The following is a 23,736-nucleotide window of genomic DNA, read 5'->3' as shown; positions in this document are numbered from 1 at the left end:
TATGTTTCAGGGCAGAGAGGGGTAACCATCACCTCTTTCAACTTCAGAAACATCAGAGATCATGAATATATATATAAAGTTCCTTTAATCATCAACTGCATGTTGTCATTTGAACTGTCACCACATGAGCATCCTTTGGTTCATGTTTGCCCTTGAGCAGATGAGGTACACAATCCTATTATTTCAAGGTTTTAAAGCATTTTTATTGGATCTTTGTAAGGTAGTATTTTGTTAAATCAACTTAATTTGAAATCTGAAGCTTCTGAGCTAATAGGTCATGTCCATTCTATTTGTTAACTGTGGCTTCGTGCTGACTTATTTTTAGGCATGTTTATACATACATACATATATATATGTGTGTGTGTGTGTGTACATACATCTGTATATACATATAAATGGATATGAAGTTAAAATGATCATGTGTGCTGTTACGGGTAGGAGTGGAAGATTTTATGAGGCTACTTTCTGTTGTGCTACTTTTTGGAAACAGTTGTTCCCCCTGCAGTAGTCTCCACCAGTTAGTTTTCAAATACAATTGTAGAAACTCTTTTTTTTATGTTTGAATATGTTGACCATAGAGCAAATGTTCTACTTTAAGGCAAAATATCAAATGTAGGTACTTCAGAGGACTTCAGAGGTCACTGTTAGATTGGTACATTTCTGCCCATAGTGTGGGGAGTGTGCTAAGAGTAGCTAGTGCTAATGACTTCTGTCCTGAATGTATCCTTTCTTCAGATATATCATCATCTGATACAGAAAGGTTCTGAGATGGTTTTGGCTTTTTTTTTGCTAATTGCATACTCATAAGACATGGGACAGATGTAATGTTAATTTTCACACTGAACTTATTGTAGAGTAAGTGCACTGGATGTGAGCCTGTATCAGTTACCAATAAAGTGAGTTCAGTGTACCATGGAGAATATTAATGTTCAACAGGTCTGGAACAGGCAGTTTTAAAAGTAGAAGAGCCAAAGAGTATTCATCCCTTGATAGTGAGGAAAATCAGTCTTGGCTTATCCTGATCTAGAGCAAAGCTTAGCTGTGATTGTGGTGAACACACTAACAATAATGTTACAAATACAGAAGAAAATTAGTAGGAGAATATTTCAAGTAATCTATCTGTTTTAAAAGGGAAGGGATATGTTAGCCACGTATGAACTCACTCTCAAAAATGAGTGGTTTATACTTTAGGTTTTGTGCCAAAACAAGAGTGCTTTTTCCAGACCAGTAGGTTCACTAGTCTGGTCTCTAGTCCAGACCTTTCATTAAACTACAGGTCTGAAATACTTCTTTCTGGAAAGGGACATCATGGCATAAAACATAAGTAATACCTCTAAAAATGTATTTTTGATGATGGTTTAATATTTCAAAAGTCATGAAGGTTTAACTTTGAGTTCTAATTTAAATGAGTCTTATCTTTAGTATTTATGAGAATGTGAGTGATTCCTAGGCTGTTTTTGGTGTAGAGTAGGCAGGTTCATAGACTTCACCAGTGCAAAGCAGACATGGTACATACCAGTTGTAGTAAGGTGCACCTACACTGCTGTTCATTTGCAGTGCACTAAAGCAGACTTCTGAATTTTATTTATTCATTCTTGATGTCCTTTTCAGTTTATATATGTGCAATATTATCACTTTGAAACAGAGGTGGAAAGCCAAAGCTGTAGGTGCAGAACTAAAAGTGTATATACAGGGTTTACTTTTTAGAATACTGACATTCTGCAGTAATAGTGAATTATTGATAAGAAAAATGAGCTCTGAATTTTTGCTATTTAATATTGACAGTGCATGCCTAGCAAGATATTTGCAAAATGACACTGTTTTTCCAAATAATTTTTTATTTGTTTTTGTCTTTCACAAAACATGGTGAATATTTTGAAGTCTAAAACTAAGTATATTAAGAGATGTCACAGTAAAATCAGATCTCACTTGTGTGGGGAAAGATTCTGTTACTTTTTACTATGAGGTTAAAGGAAAGTAAGTTCCTTTAAAAATATGTGTTGAAATGAGATATGTATAGAATAATGTGGAGCTGCCTATTTATTAATTTTCACTGCATTTTCTCATCTTTTTCTCTTTTTTTGGTCAGTCTTCCTACTGTTTCTGTTATTTCCCTAGTTTTGTGGATTGTTTGGTTGATTGTGGTGGGAGGTTTTGTAATTGTTTTGTTTTTTCTTTTTGTTTAAATACCTCTCCTAAAACACGGATAGATGTCAAGTCTTGTAGATTAGTTGATCTTCTCTTAAGCATTACACTGCAATTTGTTAGATGCTGGTTGCTCAAATTGCTTGTCATGTGTAGTTATACATCTTTATATAGGATCTAGTTGTAATGTTTTCACCAAATAGTTCATGTACGGACTTGATATTTATATATAGAATGGAATCAGACATCGGGCAAATAATTTTTAGTATTCCAGGTATAGAAAATCATTAGAGCTGAAATTTGTTCATGTCCAGTCACTGTATTTCTAGTTTACTTACTTATTTGTGGGAAATTAGCAAATACACTAGAATCCCTGAGTGTAAGAGAGAGCTTCAAATGCAGTTTGATAACACAGAAATCCTATTTCTATGGTACATGTGTATAGCAAAATGAAGGCATGATCCTAACATGAGTTAAACATCCATGTTTTAACTTTAATCTGGCTACCATGGATAATAATAGGTGAGTTGTAGGGATGCAGCTTTCAGCTACTGAGATTCTGAGGGTTATTTGTAAGACTTGCATGTTTTTAATCCATAATGTAAGGTGTAAAAGCAATGGTGCTGTAGCATAAAACTTACCATTACTTTGTTTCCTTATGCTTTGGTTACTTTTGCTAAGTATCTGTTATCCTTGACTCCTTTCCCTGAAATCAGCCTATAAACCACTCTTTTCCCAGCATTTTGATTTTACTGGGCTCTTTTCCCTGAATTGATGTTTTGAATCTGAAAATTGAAGTATTTAGAGTCAACTGTGTATATATAGGGAGAAACAATCACCAGTCTTCTCTGAGCTAATACTATAATGTAATGTAAAGAAAATTATCAGAAAGTTTGAGTTTAGTTTAGGATTGATGCAGTTGAGTCATCAGAGGTTGTAGGACATCAAGAAAGCTCTCAGATGAGATATGTAAAAAATGGTTAGGGTATACATCAAAAGATACATATTACATAGATCAATACTACAATTACCTGCTAAATATATGGGCAGTAGGGTATTTAAATGTCATTTTATGATGAAAAGTACACAGGTTAATTATTGATTTCCACTAAAATCTGGAGGCTGTATTCTAAGTATATCAAGATTCATTTTGAATATATCAAGTACACTGGATTTCAGGATGCATGACCTAGTAGGGAGATGGAGTGTCAAGTGAAGGAAGGATTGCATGAACGGAGAGGTGGAGAGTAAAAGATCTGTACATTAAGTGTGAAAAATTGACTTTCAGCATAGGTAAAGAAGGTCAGAGAGGCCAGGTAAGGAAGGTCATATGGGGGAACCTTAGTTCTGAAGTTCAAAGGATCTACTCTATGAAGGACAGAAAGAAGTCACAGCCTTGTATTCTCTGTAAATTCTAGTTAAAGAAAAATAGCAATAAATAATATTGATTGCCTCCATTTCTGAATGGATATTTATGTCATTATACTGAGAATAATAATAATAATATTGAGGAAAAGGTACTATTAGACTGATAATAGCCACCTAACTGACATTAGTTACAACTAGGAATAAAGCAGTGAAGTATGACAAAGAGCTGCGTCCTGAAACATGTTTTCACTTCATTCATATATAAGAATAAAATGCATTAACTTATCTTTTAGTTACATATCAAAATAATGCAGTACTGAGTTCAAATTATCAGCTTAATAAAGTGAAGTAGATGTTTTAAAAGGTAATGCAAGACGTTCAGGAAAATTGAATTGATGTGCTAATGAAGTTTATGTCCATAGAACTGAGATTCATATAACTGTGTGGTAGATTCATTTAAAAGATACTCTTCCACAGAGCACCTCTGTCACTTCTGAGGCAAGAATAGTGTTATTTAAAGGAAAAAATCTGCTTCAAGAAGATACAATACAACCTAATGCCTTTCAGTGGCTGTTTTTCCAGTGTAATGTTGTAATGATCTAATTGGAATTCGAACAGGAGAGAGTTGTGTGTGCTCACAGCCACTTTGGGAAGGCCACATACAAGGTAATAACAATGAAGAGCTTTCAAATATCCTGAGGGTAGCTGTGATGAAACAAGCACATGAATAGACCAGCTTAGCTGATACCAACAGAAATGTATAACTGCAGGTTTCTGATGGACTCTACAACTGTTAGAGCTAATATCCTGAATCACTAATTTCATTCTCACTACCTTACCGGATGTGCAGTATAGGGAAATATCTTTTACTTAGTTTTCTTTTTTTTTGTCTTCTCCTATATTTTTTCTGACTTTTTAGTTCAAGTACAATGGTTTATTTCTTCATTGAGGAGTCGCATTCTGAATGCTAGCTGAGTGAGTTCAGCAACAGTCAAAAGTAGAAGTCAAAGAAAACAAGTTCCCATCAAACCAAATGTTGGAAACTGTCAGTGCTAGAGATGTGCTGTATAAGCAGAATTCTTCTTCCAGCTGCTATTGAGGTGAAAACAGAAGTGTGACATAGGTTTTATAAGGTGGTGTCAAGGATATTGTGGTAAGCATTTAGATGGATCAGAGCACTTAAAAAATTTCCTTCACATTTTCTTTACATATATATATGTATGCATGAATTTCTGAGCTACATTTGAGTGGTTTTGAACATAGTTCAGAATTTAACAGTAGAGGAAAAAGATACCAAGATTTATCTGATTTGGGGTCTAATAGAGTACCTTTTTGAGTAATGAAAATATTTCAGAAACAGCTTTAAGCTCAGAAAAGAGGTACTACATGTCATCTGGATTGAAAAAGACAGAGGTTTATGAAAAAGAAATAAGTTTGTTACATTAGAGGATGCTAGGTAGATCATTAAATTATTTAAGAATCCTTTATTTTGTCATAACTTGGCTCTAAGCCTATTGATTTGCAACTTACAGGATTTTTAGTGCAGTTCTTATACTCAGGGAGTTTGTTACTTTCTGAAACATTTGAAACGGCTCTTTGGCAGTTTTTAATATATAGATAGCCAAATGGATGATGGCTTAATGCATTCTGTCTTTTAAGTAGGCATCGAGATAAAGCTCTGTTTCATTCTCAGATAAGAGATTCTTTGTTCATAGTGAAGGAAGTTACTACTCTGGTGGTTTTTTCCATGGCTGTAAAGCTTACTTGACTACAGAACTGTTTGAAATTTTTGTGCACAGGCAAGTACTGACTTTTTCATGTCCTTTCAGAGCTCTGTAGAATCTGTTATTAAGTATTTGGAAGGCATTACTAAGGCAGATTTTTTTGTTGTTACTGATACAAATATGCATTTTTGTTGTCTTAAACACAGGCTCATTACCTGTGCAGCATCAATTCACACACTGAGGTGGTGTAATTCCTTTTTTTATTCTAGTTTGCTCCAAGTAGGTATCTGGGTGTTAATGCAAAACATACTGGCTCCCTGACCATCAAAACTTTATGCTGTTTATACATTTCAACAAACAAATGCATCAGCATTCATTTGTTAGCAATTACATAATGTTTGTATTAATTAGTAGCCAAACCCCTATTTGTTAGTTCTATTCCTCACTTCCCACATTAATTATTCTGTAAGTAGTGTTCATCCTTCCATTTGAGTATGGAGTTCATTCTGAGGAGGTGGTCAGTGCATCAGTAATTGCAATCTTCCATTGGATTATTGTCACCTAGAAGTAACCTATGTGCAGCTCAGTCAGTGTTAGGGGAATTTTGGGCAAGTGAAAACTTCACTTTTTATTACATTCTAAAAGAAATAAAGTTTGGAAGAAAAGCCTTACTTGATTTTTCTGGTTGTCATTTCTTTTCCATTGCACCCAAAGTTACTTTAAGATTTATGAAATCATATTTAAAGCAGTTTCATATCTTTAGCTGCTTAACCACAGGAAGAGAACTTTTTGAGTGGTTATTGTTCCTTGGCTATGGAACCAGTTGAAGAGATCTGAATTCAGTAGCTCAGTCAATATATTTCTGTTTTCTGCTGGTATGCTCGCAAGTTATAGTGGTGTATTTCATAAATATGTCAAACATAAGTTGTTTTTGTTTTGTAGGAGAACAAGAACTACATTTTAACAAAATAATAACATTTTCTTGGGGCTGTGTCACTCAGTGTACCACTCCAGGCTGATGGTAGTGTTTCAGTGAATAAATATCCATTGTAATCAATTTAATTGGTGCAATACTGTAGAGTGCTGTTCTGAATTAAACAGTTCTTACTGCTTATTAAGTCAGCAAGAGAAATGTGGCAAATGTTGTGTGATACATGTGGCATTACTCTACAATTAAAACAAATAACCAAAAAAAAAGAGGCAGAAAAATACAAGCAGTGAGAACAAGAAATCATTACAGTAGTTGTCTGTCTTAAACCATAATTCAATTATTCTCACATGAACTTGAGTTTCTGGATATTTTATTATTTGTTAATATATTGGAAGTCACTACCCTTCCCTTTTGCCATCTCATTGCTGATGAGCTATGTAGTAGTGTTTTTCCAGGTTAATACAGACCACCTACTTGTAATCCAAATTTATGATCTTCTTTCACCATGTCATCAATTATTTCCAGTAAAACACAGTTTGATTTTAAAAGAACTAGACGTATGAAGCTTAGGAGATTGAATCTGCTGCACTGTCTGTGTTTGATGAATAGGCCCATAAATAATATTTCTTTTGTCCTTTATTTTATACCTCAGTTCAGGCCTGCAGTAGCTAAGAGCTGGGTCTTCAATATTCTGGAAAGTATAAGCAAGGAAGTTTAGAGACCCTGATTAACTGAGGTGGCAGTGGTATATATGTGTAGCAGATGACACTGCTAGTGGATATCATGTGAGATTTTTTTCATAAAAGACAGAACTTGGTGAATTTAGAAATAATTGGTTGATGCCTTCACTGTTCTGTCTCATATCAGACATTGGTTTCACAAACACTCTTTCATAATATTTAATATGTATTTCATGTGAATTTTAGTCTGCATTAATAATTTCAAAAATCCATCTAAAGAATGATCATAGTTTAAGTTTGACTAAGCCATGTGTTATCAGGAGCAGAACAGGTGTTGCACACTTCATGTTAGAAAGGAGCATCAGAGCAGTCAGAACTGAAATTCCACTGCTTTGGGTGGGACATTACTTGTGATTTTTTATTTTTAGTGGTTTTATTCTTAAGAACATTGCTCCTAATGTTGAACAATTGAAGTTGATGTTTCTTGTGATACGGTTACTCTTGGCTGGTGTTTGTAAATCTTTAAATCACTGGTAGTGTACAGGGGTTTAATAATTGTATATCTTTAGTTAAAGAACTAAATTTTGTTCAGTTAACAAAGGCATTCTTGTTCCAAATCCAGACCACATTTGAGTGGTAAGACTACATGCTATATCACAGATGTTTAAAATGTATGAGACATACTTTGCTTAATGAATTACCTCATATTTCAGCATTCCAAAACTAAGTAGCAAATTTGAAATTGAGCCAGCAATACTTTGCATCAATTTTCTAACCACCTGCAACTACAAGGAGTTGTATCTGTAGGTACAAGTTTTCAAATCATAAAAATATTGAGGAAAAATACATAATCAGTCATTTTTATGTTACCAGTACTTAGCTGATTTCATTTGAGTATTGTTTAGTAGTTTTCCAATATAATTTTAACATCATGAATGGTAAGTTTTCTTGCATATATCCTTGGATGTATTTTTCTGTATGTAAGATGTTATACTGTTTGGATAGGAGTTGTGGTTTATTTAGTTTGTTTGTTGCTCAGTTTGTTAGGGTTTTTTTTGCCTTATAACATTTAATTCTTCGTGTGTATTTATGACCCCCTATTGAGAGCCCTAGAGGTCATCTCTTATTCTCTTATGCCTATGGGCTCAAATACCAGGAGTTACTGTGTTTCTGATTAGTAAAGATTCATCCAAACAAAACTTACATTAAAATGATTCTTTCAATAATTGCCTCCTTTTTTAAAAATAATTTTCAGACTTTTTTTTTAATCCACCCTTCTTTACCTATGTCTTTTTGTGTTGCGTGTTGCCAGAGCTAAGTACAAATTTTTGTATATATTTTCATTACAGTTTTATAGGACAAATTTCAAAATTCCTTGCTTTTTTAAGCACAAGTCAGAACTATAGTTACTTCTTTGTTGAGCTACCTGGATGCAGATTGAAATCAATGTATCTTTCTTTTCCTTCCTTCGGTCCTTCCATCCTCCCTCACTTTTTTCTAATACTTTTCAGGTATTTCTTTGTCATATTGTTTATAGTCTGATTCTAGCCTAGATCTAGACAGCACTTACTGAAGTGTCATTGGAGCAAGAAATAAGTATTGCATGGTAAATTCACAGACTGGTGGAGCATGAGAAGCTTGGGAAAATGGCAGACATTCTCAGATTTCGTGGAGCAGCTCTTTCCTGTATTTTCTTTTTTTATTCAATATCTTTAAAAATGTGGAAGCTACAATGTATCTATATAATGAAGCGAAATTGATCCTAGGTCATAAAACCTCATGAGGATGTAGTGTGTGTCAAAGAAAATTAGTTCTATTGAAGACGAGGTTCTCTTTGGAAAGAATCTGGCTTCATGTCACATCAGCCTGGAAGGTGTGCAGAGGCCAGCTCATGCCTGTTCTCTGAATCCCCCTGTCCAGTTTGTTTTAGAACTAGACTTTCTAAAGAACAATACCTTCTTCTTTATTTAAAAACTACTTTTTTTTCTATACAGTTAAATTTATTAGAGTCTCGTTTTATGTGTTCAGTAGAGATGGCATAAAGATAAGTGAGGGTGATATTTAAGTTGTGCTTGGATGCAAAGTCAAATCAGGAATATGGTTGAAATGTAGATTTCATGACATCCAAATCTTAATATAGTCTTGTTTTTTATTTTGTGTTCTTATAGTGGAAGTCCATTATGAGAACAGGTGTAATTGCAGATTTCTGCTCATATCCAGATGGGTTCTAGGAAACTGAGCTGTTTTGGGTTGAGGTCTGACCCAGAATAAAAGCAGGTGAACCTCATTCAGATTTGAGAACTTCATTGGAACTAGAAATGCATACAGTGTGAAGAGGAGGTTAAAGCCAGTTTACCTGAAATTAGTTCTTTTTCTGTTTTAAAGAAATAAAAATTGGAAATCATTAGAAAAGAACGAAGCATTTGTAAACTTATTATTCTTACAGATTATTATGTATGGAATACACAACATATTATCACATTGTGCAAGTTTTACTTATCTTCCAAAGTACATCAGTGTTAATTTGGTTATATCCTTTGAGAAACACTGGTTGATGTGTTGACATACTGCTTACATGTGGTACACAAGTTACATGTCCCGTTTAAATGTTGTATACCAATATTTTTAGTCACTTGAAATGAGAAACACTGGTTGATGTGTTGACATACTGCTTACATGTGGTACACAAGCAGTTACATGTCCCATTTAAATGTTGCATACCAATATTTTTAGTCACTTGAATGCCCCTGCATAAAATACCTGCATACATATTCTGGCACATTACAAAAGGAAATGTGCTGTGTTTTCAAACTGCTTCACTGTCAGTTGTATTTCCAAGGTGAAAATGTTTGTTACTGTTCAGGCTTTGTAGGTGTTGGATATACTTTTTCCACTGGAGTTCAATGATTTTGTCTTGTGTAAGTGTTTTATTTAATTTGTCACAGTTATTTTCAATATTTGCAGCAGGGATTTCCTTTGGTATAAAAGAGACTTTATTAGACTTTCCTGTCTAGGTGCAGGAAAACTTGTCTTCTGTCAAAAGACAGATATGCTTTTCTTGTTTGTTCTAGCTTAATTATTTATATTATGTATTTATTTATGTCCACTGTTCTCCCACATGATTTAATGCTGGCAATAGATTTTTCTTCCTTGTTTTTTCTATCTTCCTGCCACAGGTCTGTTGATTCAGCTGTGTGAGTCTGAAGGATTATTCGTTTTAGGGAGTTGTCAATAAATGGAGTTTAGACAGTGTTGAATAACACTGTTTCCTTTTCCACTGAAAAACAAACACAATGTCTTCTAATGCCCTTGTGTGTTGTGCTGTGCCTCACGCATCTTTTGTGGCAGTGATTGGAATGTGAATGTCAGTGGTTCTAAGCAGTTAGAGGAGGTATAAAGTATGTAGTAATTCTGGCACTGGTGTCTCATACCAAATGCTCCACAAAGGAAAATGAAATGCCAATTTCATAAGAGCACATTTTTTACGTATTAGATTTAGTTCTTAAAGTTTGCTGTTGCTATTCTAGGTTGCTTTGATAGTAGCTGAAGAGTGGATATCAGTGCAAAATACCTGTCAATTTCCATTCCTTCCCCTTATTTAGTCTTCTGTCTCAATATTCTTAAGGGATTGGAATTTGTGCTTAATATATTTTAGTTTGCCTGTATCTTACTGCTGCTATTATAATGAAGGATTAAATGACTCCTAGAGTATGCATATTTCCATGCTTTGACACGTATTTCCTAAGCACTGTTGTGATGATGTAGGTAGTTGAGCTTTGGTATTTGTGGTCCTCTCGAGTATCCACAGCAGAATCAGTGGTGTGATCTGCAGAGGCTCTTACCAATTATGTGTGTCAACTTTACAAGTGTAAAGAGCAGAAGTAAAACATAATTTAGTTGTTCAGATATGTTCTCACATCAGAGTACAAATATGGTAATTTCATATGAAGGAGAAGAATTGCTCTGGGAAAAATGGAGGATGAATGAGAGATGTTGCCATGTAGGTGCCTAATTAATCAACCCAGGTAGTCTATTCAAATTTTAGTCGTTTAAAATTCTACCAAGATCCAGTAGAACATGCTGTTTCCCTACACTCAAAACAATTTTCTTGGTAGTGGGGAAAAAAACCCACCAACCAGATTTTTCTGATATTCCTGTTGTGAGGATTTTAAGGTCATGTGTAGCTTGACTCTGTGTGGCTAGAGAAGTCTGATAATATATAAGTCTAGAGCACTTATACATTATCAGTATCCATCATTCTCAAAAAGGGCCAGGGGCAAAATTTTCATGTTGCATTCCTGTTTACCTGCTAGGGAAGTTCATTTAAACCCCACAAATTGATCAAGGTTTTTTCTTTAAAGAATGGTTCAGGAGTTTTTTTTCTGTCTTCCAGTCTTAGCAGTTGAGTCTAAAGCCCATCAACAGTGGAGCTAGTCCAGGCACTGGACTGTGATTCTTGTACTCTGCAGTCACACAAAGATTCATAGATAACTTTGTGTCATATGAACCTGCTTTGTTGCTGACAGGGATTTGAACAACTTCCAATTGCTCTGAACAAACAATCAAGAAGTTTGCTCTAATTATACAATTTTATAACACAAAAAATCTAAGTAAATTAGCTTTTAAAGCTAATTATGAAGCAGTTTCTTGTGTTCCTATTAATGTTGTTACTTTGTTTATTCTCTAAGCTCTTTAATGCAAGGAAGCGTAACTGAAGGATGTCAAAGTACATCTCCATTAGTAACACTCTGGTGGTTTGCCTGTGCATTTTGTCCAAGCAGCACAGCTCAATCAATATCTTCTTTGCCTGGGAGAGTCAAGGGAGTGTCTATGGCAAGCCAGGCTCCATGTGCACTTCAAAATATTCCAAAATTATTCCTGTGTTTAATTGAATTCTGTGCTTCTGAGGCTGGAGGGAACAAGATCAGTTACCATTGTCCGGTTTTGGACATTCTCTGTGTATTCAGGGTTCGGACTGTGGTCGTGAGTTCATAAAGAGAAAGTCAGCTGGTTCACACGGGCAGGTCTGGGGAAACACCTCCTGTTTTCCTGCCTGTCTGCCAAGATTCCTGCGATGCTCTTCACAGGCACTTGGCACAGCTACAGCGTAAGGGCTAAGTTCTGCTTTACTCTTAAAACACAGGTTCATCTTCTTTATGAATGATAAATATTTTCTCCACTCTTGTAACTTTATTTTTTCTACATAGAATGACTTTCAGGACATTTACTACTGTGATAGTTGATTGATCTGCGAGTTAATATTAATTAGGCAATAGCATACAATTGTTTGTTCCAAGTTATGATTATTAAAATAATTTCTAAATGAAATTTGGAGATTGAGCATTAGCACACTAAATAGCTGTGATGGTTGTTTTATTGTTTAAAAAGAAAATCTCAGAAAACATACTGTGTGTCTTCTCAACTTGATCTGATGGAGAACACAAGCCAAAATTATGCTGTTGGTGAATGGCCATTATGTTAGAAATACAATTATACCATGTAAATGAGAGACAGACCAAGGACATTGCTTAAGACTCATACATTCTGATAGTTGATAATTGAAATCAGTTAAATTCATGCAAAGCTTTCTATGAGTGTGGGTAACCCATCTTGTGAAGTAATTGGTATTTGGTTTAGGTAGTTTTCTGGTTGCTTGTTCAGAATTTCTTCAGAGGTGTACAATAGTCCTTTTGAGATTTTTCAAAATTTATAGTGAGAACTGTTGGATCTTCTCAGAAAATGCAGAATCAGACTGAATCAAGGTTAGTGGTTGTTTATGGAAGGTGAAGCCTCCAGGATAATGCAGAAGGTGAATAGGTCACAATGTTTGAGAGCAGCTCTATTTGATTTGCAATTGGAATGTGGAAATGTGAGCTATACCACCAGGAATGAAACCCAGAATACCTTTGTTTCATAATATTTGAATGAGCTTTTTTTTCATTATTAATAAAAGATACACCAACAGAGAGTGATATCTTGTACATCCAGTGTTAGAATTAGAAACAGTCTTAATAAAATGGAATTGATTTTTGGCTTTGGAAGAAAAGCCTGACTCTTTTTTTGGGCTTGTCCTGGCTGTATGAAATCTTTTGCAGTGCTGAAAATTTGTTGGTAAAAGGATGATTATTACTGTTGTTCTTGTTATTATTATTATTACTATTATTAGTAGTAGTAGTTTTTAAAACCTCCATGAACACATATTTGCACTAACAGATCATTTCTGAAACAGAAGGTCCCTAATTTTGCTTTTCTTGGCAAATTAATTCAGAAACATTTTTAACAGATTCCACATCTCTTTAAAGATTTTTTTTTTCTTCTTAAATTGCACTGGAGCCAGCATAAAATGCTGGACTAGATGCAAACCTGCTATGAAATTGATATTCTTGTTTACTCCTTTTTCTTTTTTTTTAAACAGTTACTCAGTTCTTATGGGTCTGCACATTGTAGTCTAACTGAATCAATTATATTTAAGTGCACAGAAGTTGTTCATGTTTAACTTGTGCTGTTTACCTTTTTTTGTTTCCCTTTAGATATATCCGAATTGTTGGGACCCACAATACAGTGAACAAAGTTTTCCATATTGTGGCATTTGAATGCATGTTCACGAACAAATCCTTTACTCTTGAGAAAGGTCTGATAGGTAAGAGATAAAACCATTTTCCTTTTTTATGAACTGTTGTAAACACTTGTCTTTTAAAGCTTGCCACTACTTCACTCTACTTCTGTTTCCATCCAGATACCTCTAAATTGAGTTAAACAGTGTTGTAAGCATAGAATTAATTGGCTAGTCCTTACAACTTCCATGAAATTCCAGTACTGTGGATTAATTAATGATGCTGGAGGAATGCTGAAATTCAAATCAACTGCTGCTGACAAAGCCACTTGTAGCTGAGTCAGTCAGTGCTGGCAATGTGATTTTTCTTTGCATGTCACAGTGTGGTTGCTCGTGCCTCCCAGTAGGTTAGCCTGAATTCTTTTACAAGAATGGACTAAGCGCAGCAATTTATTGTAGTGATGATGGATTTGGACATTTAGGGCCTCTTATACAGCTTGGTTACAACTGCTGAAAGTAAACTCTCATGTGTTCATTTTCCCCTAAAGAGCCATAGACATGCTTAGCCATGGCAGAACATTATATCAGTTATACTGCTATTATTCTCAGAACACCGGGCTGATGGAGCTCTCTTAGTTCTGGGCAACTTATATAACACAGATTTAAGTACCTTTATGTTACTTAAGTTAGAAATCCCCTACAGAGCAGCGGTACTGAATGGTAACATGTGTCACAGAAAGACTTAATATAGATTTTTTTTTTTATAGTTAAAATGAAGTGGTTTCTGTGCTGTCTTCCATATAAACTCAGATCCTGAAGTTCATTGGAGAGAGAGTATTTAGTAGTTGTCAGGGTGGGATTTTCCACAGTTTATTACTTATGCCATAAAATCAATAATTTCAGCAAAAAGAGTTCATGCTGGTTTTAAGCGTATATTTAAATTTTAAATAGGTACCTATGACAGATGGAAGGGAAAACAATTTTCAAAATAGGATGAGAAGGAAGATTTTTAGTATGACATATTCACTTTAAATTTTTCTCTGAGAAAACTGTAACATTTAGCTGTGAAAAACCAAGACCCAATTCCTCCAGCCTGTTCCCCATGTATTATACAAAGGCAAATCAAAAACCTTCCCTTGGTTTTAGGTAGTGTGCAAGTAGCATTGCAATTGCTTTTGACTTCAAAATAGAATAAGCAGTAAGGAAGAACTGTTAAAAGAAAACATCTCCATTCAGTAAGCTAGTTAGCAGAGAAACAAAGTATCTCAATTTGATAAAACCTTTGAGCTAAATTTCATAGTTAGCACTGCCAGCTATGAATTTTTTAAAAATTCCTACAAAATCAGTTAGTATGTACAAATATTTGTATGTATTTTATTTCAGATGATCAAATTTATTTAATAAATGCTGAATTTTTGACTTAAATAAATTTGAGTGTTAAAACAAAGATTGTTTGATCATAAGGCAGTAAATCCATGCATGTTTGTGTAAGTGAACTTACACTGAAAGTGATTCATCTTTCGTAGACTCAATTATTTTTACTTGTTGAGTGATCATTCTGGTGAGGTAAAGTATTTGATCTATTTTAACACTTCTTACGTTTCAAAGGTAATTTAAGGGATGGAGACTTTATATGGCTTTATTAAAAATTTTCAGTTTGTGAGAATGGTTTTGTAGGGTTTGGGCAGCGTAATAGGGTTTCTGGTGTTAATGGTGATTGTTAATGAAGGGCAGCTTTGCTGTGGGTCAGTCAAGCTGTTGTATGTGTAAGTCATTTGAAGTGATCAAGAGTAAGGAAAGAAAAGGACCTGTAGGTTTACATAGCTTTTTATATTTAAGGGATATTAGTCAATACAGTTGGTAGAAAGTTAAAAGTAAGAATTTGGGGAGCAGTTAATTGAAAGTGGGATGTGGATAGTCTTCCAACTGTCGGTGAGGCACCAGCAGTTGTATACATGACCCTGCAGAGTTTATGGTGAGAAAGATAGAAATGGAAGGATATGGGGACTAGTTAAGGTCAGTCCAGTTGTGAAATGGAGTAGGGACACCTATGACTGTTCCATCAGAATTTTTGGCCATCAGTATTGCCTATTCAAAAATATTCTCAGCAGCTTTGATCCAACAAAGAGATACTATATCTATCCAATGCCTTTTTTCAGTGTGATGATTACCATAAGGGGCCATATTGTATGGCTCCTGCAATCAAGCAGACTGTAAGTCCAAGGTCCACCTGTGTAAAAACTCAATATGAGTGCCAGTGAGTTGGCACAGATTTATTTTATTACTGTGATGAGGATTTGTAATGTTTATTTCTGCTTCTGAAATGACCAGATAGGATAAAGTGAATTGAAAGCAGTTAGGAAAAATCAACAAAATGTATGAAAGTGCAGTAATCAGAGTAGATTGCTTTTAAGCTTGACTGAGTAGAGAAACTTCCATCCTAAACCCTTGAAAAGCAGCTCATTGGGTTTATTGCTTATCCCATATGATATTAAATGCGGTATTAAGTTAGAACAAACACAGCTGCTGTTTTTATACCCAGCTTTATTAAAAAAAATGAAGTATTATTCGTCAGCCCTTGAAGGCCATAAGGTCCTTTGGTCAGCCCTTGAAGACCATAAGGTCTTTTCAAAAAGCCTTAGTGACCCCTACTTCTACCAAGACAACACTGAAGAGAAGATGTGAAGATTTGTCATTTGAAAACTCATTCCAAAGAAATGAGGCCTCTGAGGTATTTGGTTAGAGATGTTATGTAGAGACTTGAGAAATTATTTACTTAATTTTTGTGAAAGATACTCAAGTTGATCAAAGAGCTGTATATGCAAAGAGCGTAATTTATCAGATATATTACTACTGGTACATAATATCTATGTGATGGCTGTCACCATACAGTGAAGATTAGAGGGCTGGTAAACAAATAATAAAAATGAAGTGCTGTTTCATTATAACAACAATTTTATGTTGTTGTGGTTTTGTGTACAAGGTTTAATGAAAAATACTAACTTGACATGCTGCAATTAAAAGTCAGTGTGGAAGGTGATTTATACAGTTACTTTGTACAATACTGGATGTGGTACTGACATGACCCAATGGTAGCTGAGTAGCAAAAGTAGCAGAAAATGCTCTTTATAGCACTGTCTGGTGTTTAAGTGTTGGTTTACAGTTTGTTGTCTTGTGAAATGAGGTGACAGAAAGGAATGTAATCATATGAAATTATTTCCCTAACGCAGATGTTAGGGTTGAGATGTATTTTTCTTTTTGGCATAGTATTATCTCTAAATGTGCAAGTTAACAGTTTTCCATATTAAATTCATGATATTAACATAACTCTTTCGTTTAACAAGGATGCAAATATTCTTTAATCTCACAATCATAGTGCTTGCTTATAATGAACTTCTGCTTATGAAATTTTGAATGGTCTTTAGCCATTAATATTTAATTTAGAATTCAAAACAAAAGAATATTTTTGCAAGAAAGAGACATACTGCTTTGGAAGCAGTACCTGGTGTCATGCAATGTGTTGTAAAATGTTCTAATCTGCCCAGTGGCAAGAAGTTACAACAGCAGTTAAAGGACTGCTTCTGTGCAAGGTCTCTCTAGGTTTCTGGAAGTTTTTTTTCCCACCTTAGTAGAAGAAAAAATTCCTCTTTTCTGCCTCAAATGGAAAAAAAAATTGAAAACCTCAGTGTCCTTTAATCAATACTCAGTGCTGAGGAGCAGTCAAGGATTATGTGGGCTTGGCGAACATTCTTTCTGGTTTTGCGCCTGGTGAAGGGCATCGGGAGTGCAATGGGGATGGTTTTTCCACGTATCAGAGTTGGTCAGTAGTCTGCCTCAGTCTATCAGACTGTCTTGCAATGTGTACAATACACATGAATAAGAGAACAGTGAATAATGACTGAAGAGCAGAAGACAGATGTAAAAACACTGGAATGTCCTTGGTCACCCTCTGAGGAATGCTGTTCACTTCTTAGGAATCATCATGAACCTTCATTTGTGTGCTGCTCTATGCCTTAGGAGAACTTGTTTTAAAAGGGATAAAATGATACAAATAAATATTCACATGTCTTTTACTCTGGCAGTTATTTAGAAAAAGAAAAAGAACAAATAAAACTGAATGTGTAACAGGGAGAAACCAGTCATATCAGTTGCCTAGTGTGTGGTTCAGCTTTGTAAAAGATTGCTTTGTCTCTCCCCAAGGAAGCAGTGAAAGATGCTGGGTTTTGTCTAGTTTAATGTTGACTCCACACAAAGCTATCATATTTTGCTTTTTCCCTTTTGAAAAGGGTCACATTTTTTCCGAAACAATGCAGGCTTACCCAGCAGTATAATTCAGCTTGGCTGCAGACATAGCTTTAGGAAATTATGAAAAATTGAAGACAATCTAAATACTGCAGAAATTTTTTCCCCTTTCTGCAAGAAAGGACAGCCACATGGCTGGTTTTAAGAGAGATCTATTCATATGGTTCCAGTTCTTTTTTTTTTTAATCCTTTCCTGTCTATCTCCAGTACCACAAATAGGGACGCACACTTCCTAAAACAACTGATATTTCTGACAGCCCTCTACAGACACAATGTTTAATGAAAGAGCCCTGTAGCAGCCAATTAGTTGGCAATGAAAAGTATGGCCAGTTCTAGTGACTTGAATGGTTTTGTTCTAATTTATTGGATTAGGAATCACAAACTGTAGCAGGTATCAAGTGAAAAATCAGCCTTCTCTAAAGTTTTTCTCTTACAATTTCTGACAGTTGGAAAAATACACATATTATTGAGGTTTTCTTTTCCAGCTAAGTATGGCTTGCAGAAGGCTTTTCACTGAAACAGATGAAAATACTGTTGATATTTGTTTGAAGTTGATGTTTTTTTAGCTCTTGATTTCTTTAAATAATTTAATTGAAGATTCAAATTAAATATAGTAATTTCATCAGCAAGTTTCAACTCAAGAAAATAAGAAAGAGTATATGGAATGAAAGAAGGACATTTGGATGTACTTTTTATTAATTGAAAAGTCTGTAGATTTCTTTTCTACCATGTAGCAAGTAAACAAGGACTAATTCATATATGGAATAAAGATTAGACTTTAAAAATCTTTTGGCATGTGGAAAATAATGACAGCAAAATGCCTAATACCCCTTTAATTCAATATGATCAAACTCTGAAATAATCCTTACGTACTTAATTCTCTTTTTATTTAGTCTCAGCTTTCTATTTTCCAGCCAGCCAGGAAGTAAACTTTTGTCAGTTTAGTAGATGTTCAAGTAGAGAAGGAATGCAATTTTATAGTTAAAAGTTGAGCAATTGGAAGCTGAACATTTAACAGATATAATCATGAGCATAAAATTACTCCTTCATACTAACTAAAACAAAAATATGTTTCTTCCAGTGTAATTTCTTGTTTATAGTTTCTTCACAATGATAGCTGTGTAAGCGTCTTAAGAGAATTCCCTAAAATGATCAGTTTTGCTGCAGTGATGACACATAAGCAGGGAGCTTTTGACTATTGCCTAGAGTGCAGTTTAAATATATTCAACAGTCCATAGTGCTTTAAATTGCTGCTTTCCTAGAAAATAAGACTATGTAGTAGATCTGCCATCTCCCTGTATGTTTGTTTTCATAATTTGTTTAAGGTTTATTAATGGCTGGTATATGTAAACTTAAAAATACCCACTTACTTCTGTTTCTTTCTGTGCTGCAAAAAGTTATTTGAGGATTTTCTTACATTTCCCCACTCATCCACATTGTAGTGAAGTCACAGTGGATGGACAGAAAGCAAAGCTGACCTGTCCAGAATGAGAGATGAAAGGAAGTAGTCTGTACTCAGATATGGAAGCCACTTGGCAGCAGCAGCATTAACTTTTTTTTTCAGAGTGCTTCAGGAAGAATAAAAATTCTTTTGAAAAATCAAGTATGCTAAAAAGTAAGAGAAACAAGCTTAAGGAATGATAAATATGACTGAGGCTACAGCACACTTCTGGTACATTTTTAGCTTGGAAGATCTCTAAGGAAAGTTGAATAACATATCTGTCTTATCTTTAAATGTAGTCAGTATAGATGACCCTTAGGCCATGTCTTGAAAATTGCAATCCTTTATAAAAATGCCATTGCTAGAATTATATATGCTGCCAGTTCTTCATTTCTCCATACTGCAGCATAAGGCAAAGAGACAAGAAAGTAAGTTTTAATAAATGTTTGATGCTGCTGTCCTGTAACCTCAATCATCTTCTCCTTTTGTTTGCTTACAGAGTGTGTTTGCTTTGCTAACACACGTCTTTTCTGTTCCTTAAAAACAAATCAGACTTTTCAGCCCAAAACTGTTGTATGAACAGTAGGGGGAAAAAAATTATATTTGTAATCTTCTCTTTTCTTTTCTCTGACAATATTGGTTACTGGTAGATTTTTTTAAAAAAGGAAACAAAAATAGAAACAAGGCTGTTGGTTTTGACAGTTTGTATTTGTAAATAAGTGACCTAAATGGAAGCAGATATTCTAATGGGAAAAAGAAAGACAATAAAAATACTCAAAAATACAGAACAGAGTCCCCACCAGATGGTACTTTTAATAAATTTATCAAGTGTATATAAAAGATTATAATGAACATTCAAAATAGGGAGTGGCAGACCCCCTAGGGAAAAGGGACAGGATGGCACATTCTGCACACTTGAATTAGAGTCACTTTCTAATTAGCTGTTGTAGGGAAGACCACAGAATTATATTAAAACACACCAAGACAGTTTCTGTAGAGTTTTTAAGGAGTTTGACTAATCAGGGTAACATCTTCTTAGGAGGGTCATGGATTAGTGCAGAAATCTAAATGTGAGAAGGAGCAGGATGATGCTCAGAGGATGCAGGCAAAATATTGCGTTAACTGAGCTGCACTACATTCAGTTAATCAGATAGATCACAGTGTGTCTGGAATATGCCATGGAGCTTCAATACGAGCATTGATTTTGACTCATTTTCTTTTTTACCAAGATTGCAATAGCTTCCTCATCCTATTGAAAAAAACCCAAAAAAACCCAAAACAGATCTATATAGAAGATGCTTTAAAGCCTATATAAAATGAATACACAAATAAGTTCCTTTATTCCCAGGGAGGAGAGGAAGAAAAGGAAGTCAAGACAAATTTTAATTCAATGCCAGTAGTTTGCAGTGTTAGGTTATGCTTTATTCGGATTGTTCCAAGTGAAGTACTTCTAATGTCTAACACACCTGCTCCCCCATAAGAATCTGGGACTTATTGAGTGCCTCTTTTCAGTTAGTGGGGGAATCAGGAGATTTCTGGAATAGTAAAGTAGGGTTTTTAGAAATTTTTATGAGCAGACAAAGATGATAGTACATTTGGTAATGCAGTTGCTTTTCCAGAGCTGGTTGCTTTTCCACTACCTTGGATTACTACTTGGCAATGATCTTGCAGTTTCTTCCCATATGTTTTTTAAGGTGTTTTGGTGGGTAGTGGCTTTCTTAATATTATGCTTCTGACACCAGTAGCACAGTGAAGTCACAAAATCCTAGCTGTTCATGGAAAATTCTCTTTTTTTGCATGCTGAAGACTCATACAGTTCTCTGAAATTTCTCATAGCTGTGTTCTTGTCATTTTTGGATGTTGTAGTAGAGGGAGGTTTCATCATGAAAACAGGAAGAAATTATTTCAAAATTTCTGAAGTTTTGCTGGACAAAAGATTTTTTCACAGTTGCGTTAAAAAAGTGCTTTTATATCGCCAATCTGAAATCCATCTGTTAATTTACCAAGCTATTCTGGAATCAGTGCTGTAAAAACTATCTGTATCACTTGTTTGTCACTTGTTCATAGTTCATTTTATGTGAGTTAAATTTCCTTTTGTTGATCATGTTTTCTTTTTTTTTTTTCTTTTTTTTTACTGGTTCTTCTCCAGAAATAAAGACCACTGGCATCTGAACTGTTTTCTGACTGTATGTCTATCATCTCTGTGTTTTTAATTTACAGTTCCCACTGAAAATGTTGCAACAATTGCAGACTGTGCCAGTGTGATTGAGGGTGTAAGTCGCAGTCGCAATGCCTTATTGAATGGAGACACAAAAAACTATGATTGGGATTCTGGGTACACATGCCACCAGCTTGGGAGCGGAGCTATTGTGGTGCAGCTGGCACAGCCCTACATGATTGGATCAATACGGTAGGAGGATTTATTTTTCTCTAAATTAGGGGCCACAGTGAAATTTTTGCTGAGCAGTTATTTTCTTTAGAATGTATGACATTTGAAATGACATTAATTAGGGAGCTAGTTTAGTAGTTGTCATTTGGCTTCTTACTTCAGGATAACAGGCATGTTAAAAGTTAAATGTGTGAATTATATGTTGAGATACAGAGTGCAATTGCAGAAAATAATACTTTTCAGAGGCATAATAGTAGTAACAGTCAAATTATAAGATTAAAGTGATATACCTATTTTAAAATAGAATTTAATTGCAGTCTCACTTATGGTTAAGTAGGTGCAGTTACTCTTATCCACTTAATTCTGAAAACAATTTTCTTAAAGAAAATCATCATGTCAAGTCAGCCAGGCTTCCTTTTACTATACAATTAGTGCTGGTTTTTACTTAAACATGGAGGGTGTAATAAAGGTAGAGCAACCTGAATATTGATTTACAAGGCTAGATTAATGAATGTGTTTAGCTTTGGATTGAAGTTCATTGGGCTGTTTCTACTGTAAATGTGTGTATACATATGAAGATGAAAATCTTGGCTGATGTAGAGACTTAGGAAATAGGAGAGCCAAATTTTTCACAGGTGAAAAGAAAAATATTCTTGCCAACTTGAGATTCTCTGACTATAAATGTTTGGGGTGTTTGTTTCATAAAACCAGGCATACAAACCTTGTTGTAATGGGATAATGGTCTTTGTAAATTTAGACTGTGTAGTCAGGGAATTAATTTGTATGCTCTGTGACAGAGAAATAAAGATTTCTGAAGTTCAGAGTACCAGTGATCAAAGGCTGAAATCCCAGGTGAGTACTGGCTTGCAACAGAGACCATGTGCATAGATACGTATTTCTAGGAGCTCAGTGCATTCCCCTTGTTAAGAGCTGCCAAGTGAGACTTGAAAGCTCTTGCAATTGCCAGTTTCTGTTTTGTGTGGTTTGGTTTAGGCCTATGGCATTGTTATGATGGTTGTAAAACTCTGAAGATAGAGCTTGACATCAGATATCCAGGCAAATCCCTGACCCAACAAAAGCAGTGTTTTGTGTGTATGCAAGCTGTAGATGTTATGCATAATGCAAGTCCGGCATTGTTCTCACTGTGTGAAACAAGTTGAGTAAGTGTGGTTGGCAACTTTCCCCACTCATTTGAGTTCGGTGTTATAATACTCTATTAAATATTGCATCTCAAACAGAAAACCAAGCAGTACTCAGATTTCTTATTTCTTTAAATAGGTAAATTAAAATGAAATGCCAGCATTTTCATGATACTTTAAATGTAAGTAGCAGTTTTTAACAGCGAGGCTTTGGCCCTATAAAAGATTAAGAGAAGAATATACTAACTAAAATGGGTAGTTTCTCAGTTTCTCTGTCTTCCTATCTTACTGTTTTCTAATATCCTTCAATTGTATATCCTTCCATTGATGCATTGTACCATCTTTTTCCAGTTAGTGAAAAAAAATGAATTTCCTATAATAGATGCTATGCTATTGTTTATTCTTGTGCAGATTTTTTAATAAGTCTCTTTATTAAATGGTGTGTTAGGTGAATTAAACTTTTGGTTGCCAAGAAGTAATAACTGTGTAATCAGTAAGTGTGTAAAGCAAATTTTAAAAAACAACCCAAACATTACATAATTCAAAACTAATAGGCATTTAGTGATTTATGTGGTATTGAATTGTACAGCTACAGGTTCAGAATCTCATCTTTCTTTGTCACTTTCCCTGCATGTATAGTGCAAACAAGATTAATAGCTTACTTTACAAAAATTACAATAATAAACATCATAGTCTGGGGTGTCTTCTGACTGGGGAGACTACCTGCATTGCCTAGAAACAGAAATACTAGCAACATCTCTTTTTTCCTTTCTTTTTTTGTATACTGCCTAGAAGAACAAGTGTTTTGAGTTTTAGCCATGTCTACTGCAGGTCACAGGCAGCCAAGGGAAGCTGCTCCTTGGAGTGGGGAAGTGAAGTTTCACTCTGTGGCATCTACACCTTTGGCAAGGGTCTGGAACATGTTCTATATTATGCAGTGCTAAAGATGGTGACAATGGTCTCTTTATTCAGCATCAGGAAATCTATGTTTTGTACAGAAATCAAATCATATATAAACATAGATGGCAGCAAAAAGTCTTAGTATTTAATCTTTATGGAAGTAA

At 34.8% G+C, this 23,736-nt stretch overlaps 1 protein-coding gene across 1 annotated transcript in view; it reads left to right on the top strand.

Annotated features, from left to right (window-relative positions):
- Positions 1 to 23,736, top strand: part of BTBD9 (BTB domain containing 9) — a 108,656-nt gene that overhangs the window by 58,250 nt on the left and 26,670 nt on the right. Inside the window, exons 8-9 of the mRNA XM_039697773.1 lie at positions 13,379 to 13,488; positions 21,365 to 21,554. Of these exons, the coding sequence (XP_039553707.1) occupies positions 13,379 to 13,488; positions 21,365 to 21,554 (300 nt within the window). The remainder of the gene's footprint in view (positions 1 to 13,378; positions 13,489 to 21,364; positions 21,555 to 23,736) is intronic.

The sequence above is a fragment of the Passer montanus genome, unplaced genomic scaffold, assembly GCF_014805655.1.
Source record: "Passer montanus isolate IOZ18808 unplaced genomic scaffold, ASM1480565v1 scaffold12, whole genome shotgun sequence".
In the NCBI taxonomy this organism is placed as follows: Eukaryota; Metazoa; Chordata; class Aves; order Passeriformes; family Passeridae; genus Passer; species Passer montanus.
The sequence above is the reverse complement of the archived record's forward strand: the minus strand, read 5'-3'. Positions and strand labels throughout refer to the sequence as shown.